Source organism: Cariama cristata, unplaced genomic scaffold, assembly GCF_000690535.1.
Source record: "Cariama cristata isolate BGI_N322 unplaced genomic scaffold, ASM69053v1 scaffold29310, whole genome shotgun sequence".
NCBI classification, from domain to species: Eukaryota; Metazoa; Chordata; class Aves; order Cariamiformes; family Cariamidae; genus Cariama; species Cariama cristata.
Genome location: NW_009596840.1, coordinates 14,678 through 26,586, shown reverse-complemented (window position 1 = coordinate 26,586; position 11,909 = coordinate 14,678). Strand labels below are relative to the sequence as shown.

Below are 11,909 nucleotides of genomic sequence, written 5' to 3'. Positions count from 1 at the left end.
AGTTTTAGCTCTGTTGTCTTTGCTTAAGTAACAACATTCAGATCTCAGTGTCTGTGAATTGCAAACATATAACTATGTAGCTGTACTGAGTTGAAAAAAATAAGAGGTCCTAAATATTTATTATTTACAGAAGCAAAAGTGTAGAGAGATTAGGCAGAATATTATGGAAATGGATGAATAGTGGCAAACAACAGTACAGTATGCTAAAGCAGAACTTTCTTGTAGTTATTAATGAAATTTTTCATAATCTGAGTAAAGATAATAAAAGGTAAGATGATTTCAATATTTTAGTTATACAGTATTCTATCTTGAAAATTAAGGCATTAAGGGAAAAGCTCTAATTATAAAATTAAGTCTAAATGCATTCTGATATGCAAAATACATCAGGATGTCTGTCACTGAAATAACTTAAAATTCTATAAGAAAGCGTATTGGTATGAAATATAGTTCTTAATTTTTTTACAGTTTTGAGTTAGATTTAAACTGGAGGATGTTAAACAAGATACAGTGAAAAATGGTGAGAGCCTTTTATAAATCTAAATGCTGAAGACATAGTCATGATAATTTAAATTGCAAAATGTCTCACAGCACCAGTGTATTTGTTGTTCCTGTTCTGGTATAACAGAAGTTAAAACTTAACTCTTTGGGAAATTTCAGAGTAACTGCTCAAGTTTACTTCCAGCTTAAGAAAAAATAGTATTTGTTGTTCGTTTTTTATCTGAGTTTGATTTGACCCATACATTAGGACGTCTCAAGAGGAGAGTTTGCAGAAGATAACTAATCTAAAATGGAGGATGACATAAAGGAAGGAAAACTATTAAAATCAGATGGACAGTTTAGGGAGCTGAATGCAGGGGACAGGGTCAGTTAGCCAGAGATTTCTTCTTTTTTTATTTTATTTTATTGCTTCCACGGGTAATTTAAACTAAGCAATATTAGAGTGTCTTTAGACAGTGCAAGAAAGCAGACTTGTTTAGGCTGCAGTGACAGAGATGTGGTGTGTACCCAAGGACTGTGAGTAATAGAGTTTTGCAGCAAGCAAAATAGTCTTTAATGCTACAATATTACCGGATCTTTCTGAAGATTTGGCATGGTCAGTTTTGATAGGTACAGTTGGGAGCCAAGGGGATGCACACAGCTACTTTGGATACTGTTTAGTAACTGCAGTGGCTGTGACACTTTGAGGTTTTGTCATGCTTTTTGTTTATTTTGTCTGAATTGGAAAATGAATTTAAATCTCTCAACTCCCACATTAACTACTTTTTTTTTTTTTTTCCACGAGACAATCGCTGCATCTTTCCTCTGAACATCTTCTATTTTCAAGGACAAATTATAAGCATCTCTGGACATATCTAAAATATTACGTGCTTAGAATTTACTGCTTATAATGGAATTATCTTTATCAAATGAAAAGACATAGGGAAAGTAGGGGAAGACAACTGCTGTTTGTTTTGAATCAATGTCTTTCTAGGGACTTGAATGTGACCACTCAGTGATTAGCTCCTGCTGTCATTTGAAGAGCTGCAAAGCATGGAGTAGTGAACATTTTGCTATCATGAGAAACTAGATATTGTAGTTGTTACCCGGTGTAATCATGGTATGATAGGTGTCCTGGTCTACATTTACACTGTAACACTGCAATTGGATTCCTGAGTTGATTAGCACAGGGGAAAAAATGATTTCACTTTATTAAAGAGTTGATGGTTAGAACAAAATCCTTGGAAGCCAAGGGATATGCTCAGGTAGCTCTTTTGTTCTGAATCCGATGGATGCTGCCAGTTTATTACTTTGGTAGCTGTATTCTGGTTTGGCTTAACACGAACTGTTTCAGGTTGGGAGGTTTGGTGGCCACATTATTGAGGCACAAAACCTGGGCTTCACTGAGGGTCTGACGACGAGGCTTCTCTTTGAAGAAATTGGAGCTGAGGTTCAAGCTGAGCAGGCATTTAATAGCAAGCTCTGCCAGTTTGTGGGTGATTTCTGTAGCCGTGAAGTTATTATATAAAAAGTGATGACTGCTACCTCTCCCATGCTGTCTTCAGTCTTCTTAGTTTCTTCCCCCAGTTGCATGACTGATTTCAGCACTGCCCAGTGCATTAGACTCTGTCTGGACTGAGTCTTTCAGAGCTCTTCTGAATATTTTTGTGAGGTTTGGGTAGCTCCTCACTCATCTCTGAACATTTGCACCAAAGTTTGACTTTGACCCATCTGACTGGATGAGGGAACCTCTGGCTGTAGTGAGGTACCTGGAGGACTTTGTACTCCAAAACAGACATCCAGATGTTTTTAAGGCACCTCCAGGATTAGATGTCTGGGACTTAGCGGTCTGAATAACTCTGTGGCTTAGGCATATAAAATCCATTTACTACATGATCGAGCTAGCCTGAACATGGTTCTAAGCCTGGCATTCATCCCTGGAGAGCTCTGATCCTCTGGGTCCCCACTCTCTTATTCTTGGTAACCCAAAATTAAAAAAAAACAAAACAAACCAAAACCAAAACAAAACCCAAAAAAACAAACCATAAAAAACTAAACCACAATTGCTCGAGTGAGCCCAGATGTTAGGCTATAGTAGCATGGATAGGCAGCAGTGTTTTCATTGTTTCTCTGTGTCGTTTATCCCCCTTAGTGCTTTGTAGAACACAGCATCTTGGCTATGCTTTGGGACCTGTAAGTAAGAGGAATTTAATTCTATCGAGATATAGCCATGAGGAAGCAGAAGGATACATTTCAGTAGCTCTTTCATTCTGAGTGTTTGTTCTGTGCATTGTGGTGAAAGATGTATGGTGCAGAGAGGGAGGCATGCATCAGAAGGCAAGTCATAAAATTGTTCAGCTGACGACATTGATGTCAGTTCGAATAAGTACTTTGAAAGTATCTACACAACCCATTTGTACAAATTGTGTATTTATAATGAATATGCCAATACATTTGTAAGGAACATGCATAAGTCAAATGCAGATGAAAACCATCTGTTGTAAAAGAGAAGTCAGACTTCTGCTGTTTTTCTACAGGAACTGTAGGTAATTATTTTGATGAATTTAGGTTGAAATGTTCCTGTTTAACACAGGGTTGAAAGGAAAAATCAGGGCAGTAATCAGGGCTTAATAATGTAACAGGCTCTACTCTTATTTCTTGTTAGACACAAAAACCTGTATTGAAAGGAATGTAAGGGGTTTAAAAGTAAATTAAGTTAGCCTGTGTATTCTGTATGGAAAGCAGAGATGGCAGATTAGTGCTTCAGCCTCTTCTGGTCATCTGTCTCTGCTGGCAATGACAGGTAGCCAGTCTCTGAAGGTGAAGGAAAGCCATCTGATTGCCTCCTAAAGAGAAGAAGGGAGTCTTAAGATCGATATAAGGGTGACGAACGAAGATCAATGTTTCCTTCTTGCTTCCAGCAGAGCACAGCTTCATTTGGGTGGAATTAGTTTGGAGAATTGCATCTGTGCCATCCTCCTGTACGTAAGGAGTTGAACAGAGCTGGAGTGGATAGCTAGTGCAGTTGGCATGTAGGAGTTATTGGGTGCTGTTATCTGTTTGGTGAAATTTGGGCGTAGGAGTTTTATGGGACTGAACATGCTCAGTAAAGATGAAGGTCAGTGGAGCTGACAGCTTGCCCACTGCAGACAGAAGGTTTGGAGATGCTATTAACAACTTTCTAAAAAGCTCTTAACTATACGGATGGGTTAATTTTCAGAAACTTCAAAGTAAACCATACCTGTGTGCATTTTCAGGGAGACTGCTAAAATACTTCCAAGGCCATGTCATCCATCTGAGGTCCTGCACCAAAGCATAAAAGTAACACAACTCTGTAGATAAATATTTCCTTGTTCATTCTCAGAGAGGAAATGTGGGAAGTTCATGCACAAATGATTAATATTTGATAAACCGAAGCAGTGAAAATCAGAGACCTGTAACAGAAAGAAATATTAAGTATAATTTTACTGACAGCTCCACTTACAACACCATTTTGAAATCTTTTCACTTCAATGTGTAATCTGCATTTACATTAGTGTCAGAACTCAACACAGCAGTTTTTAATAAAGAATCTTATGACAATTGAAGCTAATGGAATTTTACGTGTGCATGATAGTATGTTCTCAGAAGGAGATATTAAGTGAAGAGGGGGAATCATCTTACTAAAATCTCTTCCCCATTCTTAAATTTCACACGTACTGAAATATTAGACAGGAGAGGAGGAAAAATCTTTGTTAAAAAAGTTGAGGTCCCAGTGAGAAGGTATATTGAGTTGATAAATGTTCTTTTCTAGGCACATCTTTGAATTCCCCGTTTTGTGATGTATCAGCATGAAATTAATATATAAATTTTATGTAAGAGTTCTGTTAAGTCTTTGGGATATTAATATATTCTGAAAATTAGGTATTTGATATATTTTAACCTGATGCAGCTAATATAAAAATCATTTGTTTTGTCAATGCTTCCTGGACTAGAATTCCACTTTTTGGTCCTTATCCTAGGTAAGACATTGTTTGCAAATTGTGCTTCTTGGGAGGGTGTTTGTAAAAGAAAATCTAACTACCGAAGATGTTGCTAAGGTATTGAGGTACTGGTAAAAGCAGACTGGTTGTCATAGTGACAGTTAAAAATAAACGGTGAAATTGTTCTGGCTTCTTTTTTCATTTTTTTTCAGTCTCCTGAAGAAAATTGAGCGGGAAACATGGAGGGAAAGTGGCGTTTCGTTAATCGCCACTGTGACTCGCCTCATGGAGAGGTTACTGGACTACAGGTGCGTGATTTATAAGGAGGGTTGTCATCTTTGAAATATTAGGAGGAAAATACGGTGATCTTGCGCAAACGGTGACTGCACATGGACACATCACCTGTACATGCTCAGGATGTCTGACCGCAGATGTTAATCGAGAGGAAAATGAGACAAGCAGGCTGAAAACCAACCAAGTAGCCTCCCCAGGGTATGCAAACCCAGTGGCGTGCACGAGTTTGCTATCGAGGAATACAGAAACTTTCGTCAGTAGGTTAGTGACTCAAGTCTGTCTGAAGACACAGAGCTCAGTACTAATCAGCTGACAGTTGTTTTACAGAATATGTAAAATTCTTATGACTGTGTCAATCATGCTTAGTTGTAGTGTCAGCCGGCGTAGTATGTATGTGTACAAAGATACGATCTCTGGGTGAGGAGCTCACATCTGACTGTACCGCATGAACAAAGGAGAGAGAAAGGAGAGACGTATGCTCCCTTTCAGGAGTGGGAGACTCAAAGGGATTTTCTCAGTCAGTTGTGAAGCCCGTGTCGAAACTTCAGATTTCAGCGTAGTCCTCATCATTGCCATTAGTTGTAGCACTTTATAGAGCTTAAGTGTTAGGTGTTTTCTCTGATTCCATAGGAACGCATGGTGAGACCTGGTACTCCACTTGCCATCGTCACCAATAGTTTGAAAGGAAAGCTATTTCGTCAACAAAGAGACTGAACTGTTAATTTCTAGAAGCCTGGCAGTGCTATTTCTCTTAAGGGATCGGTTGGATTAGAACCTCCAAGGCTCTCAACCTTTCAAAACTATTGTGTATACTGGTAGTTATAAGAGCATTTGGGATGATTGTTTAGCTCATGTATGCAAAAATGTTTTAAAGTTATGTTAAATTTCTTTTAGTGACTGCATGGTGATGTCTGCCTGTTATGTTTTTTTACTCCAGCATGGTTACACTGACTATTTTTCCCTATGTGATATGAAACTCTACGTGGTTCCACTTTAACGTTTGACTTGGGGGTCAGATCTGTTGCTTCCCCGAACAATAAATGACCCTAATTACAAAAGTGCTACTGAGGAAAATTTAGTGGATCTCAGAGCATTTTACAGAGGAGATCAGCGTCATTTTGTTTTTTCAGAGGAGGAACTACTGCGGTAATTCCATGACCACTTTAGATGTACACTGGCTCTGAAGAAAGCAAATTCATCCCTGCTTGTCCCCTCATTCACAGCACCCTCTTCCTTGTGCCAACACAAGTGTTTGTGCTGCACCGTGGTGATCTAACTGACACGGGCTAAAATTAACCCAGGAAAAGAGGCTGCCCAACCTGTGTCTCTTCCTGAGGTTTGTGCAGGCAGCAGGGCAGGACTGGGAATGAGTGCCTGAGAGCAGGAGGGGAGCGGGCCTGGCTTCTGACCGCCATGCTGGCATGAATTGAGCACAAGGTATGAAGAAACCAAATGATCTCCGGCAGTCACCTAGCAAATCAATGTCACAGCCTGAAAAAACCCACTGACTTTCTTGACGATTGAGATATTCCATGTCCTAGAAGAGGACCCTTACACACCTAGGTCAACTGTTCACCCAAATGCCTTTGGGTTGCATCATTTCAGTCAGCTTGCCGAGGCAAATATGTCTGTTTTCTGAGGTGTGCTTTGGTGTAAGAGGATAAACGTTATTCCTTTTGACTTTCATTACTTTCTGTTTTAGGGACTGCATGAAAATGGGAGAAGTGGATGGCAAAAAGATTGGCTGCACTGTTAGCCTTTTGGTTTGTATACTACTTTTTCTTTCCCTTTTTCAGTTGAGCATTTTCTAGTATACAGCCACACATTTGAATAGGAGGTACCTTGCTTCTTGATGCAGTTTGAGTGGAAGGTGACAGATACTACTGCACTTAGGATCACTGATACTTATTTTTTTCTGGGTGAAACTGATAGAGTGCAGAGTTAGTCTTCCTTGGCATTTTATAGTCAGGCTCTGAGAGATCTCTAATACTGCTTTATTCAGTTTTCAGTCTCTTCCTACTGGATAAACTTCACCAAAGTATTTTCCAAGTTGAGTTGGTCTCTGAGTTCATAGAAACAAACAAGCCTTTCCTCCTTCCCCAAACCCAACAAAACTTGCCTGATTTCTCCTGTTTCCTTTCTTCCCCAATACCTGATGCAAGTTGGTTCTTATGACATATAATATCAGATATCTTCTAAAGACTGCAGGCTATCTATTCTCTTCCCAGTAGAAGAGCCAGAAATGCTGCTCAAGACCTCCTGTTGTCATGTTATCATCATTACCACAAACCAACGGTGCAAATTCATAGTATGAAAAAGATTTCATTTTTGTTTACAAGATGCATTTTGGTTCTAGGCGAGTTTCCACTGACAAGTTTGTTGACTTCCGTTAACCTTGGAAAGTTTCCATTTTCATGGTGAATGTTTTGGAAAGCTGTATTTTTAGCCAAGGGAAAAAACAGAATAAGCTGACTTGTAATTCTGCATTTTTGACGTCAGTGAAACAATTTGGTATCACTTCTAAGTAGCAGTTATACATAAGAGAATAAAGGGTTTCTTCAGTAGGAAAATAGTGCTCTCTAAACAGGGATGATGTTTACTATGTAGCCGTAGAGCAGCTGGTTGTCTGTTGGAATATCTGGCATGATCTGAATTCTGTAAAGCACCTGGATTATTTTTGTCCTATCTCTAAGGAGTTTTTAAACTATTATTAGCAAATCATCCAAGATTTGCACGAAAAGAAAATTCAAATATTTAAAAAACCCCAAACACCATAATACATTTTAATGGGATTTTCAATGACTTGTATGGGCTAAGGCGGATTTCATATCTATCCTAATAATTTTCAGACAAATTTTAATACTATTTGCACACTAGAGAAACAACAAATGCTAAATTTTGAAAAGGAAATTTCAATTACAGAAGTAGCACACAAATTTTAAGACATTTGCTTGCCCATATGATGGATGAACTGGCTGTCATCTCAAAAGATGTTTCATGCAACAAGTAAGTAGAGCAATGTATAATGTTAAAGTTATTTGAAGTCCAGAGAAGGAAGCAATATTTCATTTTTGAACACTACTTTGAAGATAAGAGCACTGGTTGGCCTGAAAAAAGAATTTTTACATTGTTTTGCCATAGAGGTATACGCTGTTCTTCCAGAAAATAGAATTGACCAAGTTAACCAAGTTATCAAATTAACGGGAATTATTCCCCATCATGAAATATGCAGAAGGGGTATGCACCAGCAGCAATAACTTAGATGAAAGGAGAAGTTAGGAACTTTTTTTCTACTCTCCCCACCCTCTGGATCATCTGAGGTAGGTTTCATATTGGTAATGCTTGTTTGGAAAAGCTGGTTTAAGAGGTCTCTAATGGAGTTAGTCTTCCTTGGCATTTTATAGTTGGGCTCTGAGAGATCTCTAATACTGCTTTATTCAGTTTTCAGTCTCTTCCTACTGGATAAACTTCACCAAAGTATTCTTATGCATAAGAATCACCCAACTCCAATTTGAAAGTTGAATTTCTAATGAAAGAACTCTATCATCACAGAGCTGTACAAAAGCATTGAAAGTATATTAAATAACTTTTAGTAACTCACTGAGGAATTTTCCTCAGGCAACTCTGGTCCTCATTGGGGTTTGATATTTAATTGATATTTCAGGTTCTATTCATTTAAAATTGTATCTTCTTTTTAGAAAGAGGATGTATTCCTGTGATGCTCCACGCTGGCATATGACATCATACCATTTAAGTAGCACATGTCCACACTGCCTGTTTCAACATTGTTTTCCAGCTGTTTTTCCATAGGAAAAAAAAGTCTTTATTAGTTAGGGAAGTCTACTTTTTACATCATGTCTCCTTTTGAAGGCTACATCTGTAATATTTTATATGCTGAAATAGTTTGTTGAAAAATCACGACACCTTTATTAGCATGATGTATTCCTGAGCTGTGACTGGGTTGTCTTGCTGTGGTCTGCCTTACAGACCAACTGGACGTTGTCAGAGCTGAGCTTCAGAGAAGAACCAGTTGATTTGTGTAGTTTAGACTCATGACAAGTACTGGAGCCTTTAGTGCTTAGGGGTAAGAGCCAAGAAGTCTAGTACTGCAGTTCAGTGCTGTATTTTGTCTTAATCTTTAGGCTTTATTGCTCACAATTCTGTATTGTAGATTATGTTTTCTTTTCAGACAGGTAAATATGAACATGCAAACAGATATTTTTTCATTTTCTCTTTTAAAAAGAAGCATCTGTTCCTGATCTACACCTTGTGGGAGGAAAAGAGAATAAAGGTGGATGGTGGCTTAAGGGGGGGCATGGCATTACGGAGCTATTGATATGTAGTCATTTTCTCAAGACAGTTAAGAAAAAAACTTTTCTCTACAAAGTTTTTATTTTGATATTTTCATAATGTTCCTCCCACCTTTCTCTTTGATAATAACTCAATTTAGGAAACAGTGGCCCAGAATAAGAATGCTGTACAATAAAGGAAAAATTTTTGGCCACTTGCTTAGAGTTCAAAATAGTAAGTGATTTGAGTAATAGAACAGAAATTGTTAATTGCTAATGGGGACCACTGCTAGATTCTGCTTTTCTATGCATTTTATTAACCAAAGTAGATTATCCTGAACGTTAAGTATGGCTAGCAGAGGGACTCTAGCTGCATGTCTATAGTGAGTATGGCAACACTTGCGAACAGTGCTATAGGGTTGTGCTTCTCTCCCTATAACTTTTTCATACTTTGTTTTAGGGCTTACAAATAAATAATTAATGTTTTGAGCTAAGGGTTTTGCTGTTGCATTCCGTATTTTGTCCGTGTAACAACAAACAGCAGTTATATGTCGAGAAATCTTTAGCCACTTCTAGAAATTTTGTCCTGGATATCACTTTAGAGTGCAACTTTGTGTATTTCACTCATGCAATGCAATATTAATGCATCAGTTACCAATTCCCAGCATCAGTTAGGGCTGAAGAAATCATTTTTCATTCAGGATTATGCTGTTTACAATACTGAATGGTTCTTTGTAAAGCTACCAAAGGCCTTTTGGCATTTTGCTGTGACAGACGGAAGAGTAGACATATCAGGCAGTAGATATTTGGTTAAAATGTTAATACAAACATCAGAGTGCTGTCAGTAATTTAAAATCAACATATAGCTTTCAGCAAGATGTTAAATGCCCTAAGTAAGGATACATAGGTGCACTTTTTGGATGGATTAGTATTTATAGAGAAAGACCATCAGATTTCAGTTCTGTCAGGTTCTTCCTCTTATGTTCTATGAGAATTTAAACAAAAAAATCATTCAGAAGCATATTGACTTGTCTACTGAAAATTTGCTGTTTATTTACTATTTCTTACTGTATTACTGCAGTTCTGTGTAATGACTTTGTACATGTGAAACTTTCAAATCTCTGAAGGTATTCCTAGAGCATTATGTTTGAAGTCTTTTGTTTTTAACCACTATTATAGATTTATTAACTACTAAATTTCATTCCAAAATTCAACTTTATTGCAGAATTTTTACAAGACTGAACTGAACAAGGAAGAGATGTATATTCGCTATATTCATAAGCTCTATGACCTACATCTGAAAGCACAAAACTTCACAGGTAATTGAGTACAAATTGGACAAAGATATTTAGGACTGGTCCATGATTTGCAGTCTTTTGCAAAGCTGTAAGCTGTAACCTCAGTGCAGAACATACCGACCCAGGCAACAGCTGAGTTCCCTTGCCTGATTAATCTCTCCCAAAATACAGCTTTTTTTTCAGCCCCACAGCTCTACTACTTGCTGTACCATGTTGAGTGTAAATGACTACTATTGATATGCACTAGCAATAAATGTGTGATACAGTCATTCTTCACCCAAGAGGAGTAAAGTTTAGAGGATGTTTTTGTGAGTCCATTTGGTAGTATCTGAGCCTAAATACTTTTTTGTAATGCTGCTAGTTAGCTGTTTGGTGTGGTGTTTCTACACAGGTGTGTTTCAGAACCTAACTTCTAGGTTAAAAAAAGAAAAAAAGGGAAGACCCATGTCACTCACTAATGATGAGACAGAGACCCTAAAACCTGTAACAAGTGTAGCACTTTGCTGACATCTTTCTAAATCTTCACATACCACATTTGCAGTACTATTGTCCAGGATTTCTCAATGCAAATTTAGTGCCAGGGCTGGCCAGTATCTTTTAAATAAAGAAATAAGAAGATAAAGGGCATGGTTGTTGTTTATACAACATAAAGTGCACTTCATTTGGGTAACTACATGCCATCAATAATTGCTGGAGAAAAGAAAATCAGTATCTCTTTAAATGAAACAGTCTTTGGTTGCCAAAATATTTAACTGACCTTATAATACCTCCATCTTTTCCCTGATGTTTGCAATTGCAACTGCATGTGTTCAGAATCTCTCCAGAATTTTTTCCTTCTTAAAAGCGCGTTAGTTGGCTGGGGGTCACTCGTAAAGAGGCCACAGGTACCTACTGTCATGGCAAATTTCCTTACGCTTTTCTGCTACCCATAGGAGAGATCCTTCGCTTGGAATTTCCACAGTCCCTTTGCAGTTCACAGGGTTAAAGTGTAGACTAGATAGCAGGATATAGAAGGAGAGATTTTAATTTCCTCATGTGACCTGGCAGTAGTGAGTCACAAGAGAGTTTTGATTATCAAGCAGTATCATCTTTGCCACAGCTGGCTTTTGTGCCAAGTTATTTATTTCCTGATTTACATAACAGATCTTAGTAACTCTTTAAGCAATGGTGATTTCCCTTTTCTCATTGGCTACTAATGGGTGTCCAGTTTACCTTCTGCAGTGATAGGAACCTAAATTTTTTTAATTGTTTTGCTAGCCATTCTTATTTTAAACAGTATTTTGCTCAAAATTTATTTCCAAGACTTTGTTGTATTGCCTGTGCATTTATTATGAACATGTGTGATTTCTGAATTCTTTGCCATGGTAGATTCCACCACTTTGATTTTTTTTTTTTTTTTTCTGCCATGAGAGCCTTAAGGAAGGATTGTCTCACACCCATGGCATTAGGATAGAAACAGTCTTTCCATGAGAAAACAGACTTATGTAGTCCATTGCCTTGCTTTATCAATCAGTGACAACACGCAGACCTTTTGTAAATCAGCTGATCTAAAGTACATGGGAGTAGGAAAAGAAGTTTGGTACTTCAGC

The 11,909-nt window shown here is 37.8% G+C and overlaps 1 protein-coding gene across 1 annotated transcript in view; it reads left to right on the top strand.

The window, feature by feature from the left end:
- The window catches only part of LOC104167439 (dedicator of cytokinesis protein 4-like), a gene marked incomplete at both ends in the record, with an annotated part of 31,763 nt that overhangs the window by 7,303 nt on the left and 12,551 nt on the right, over positions 1-11,909 (top strand). The window contains 3 exons of the mRNA XM_009707694.1: positions 4,652-4,747; positions 6,436-6,496; positions 10,248-10,341. Coding sequence (XP_009705996.1) covers positions 4,652-4,747; positions 6,436-6,496; positions 10,248-10,341 — 251 coding nt within the window. The remainder of the gene's footprint in view (positions 1-4,651; positions 4,748-6,435; positions 6,497-10,247; positions 10,342-11,909) is intronic.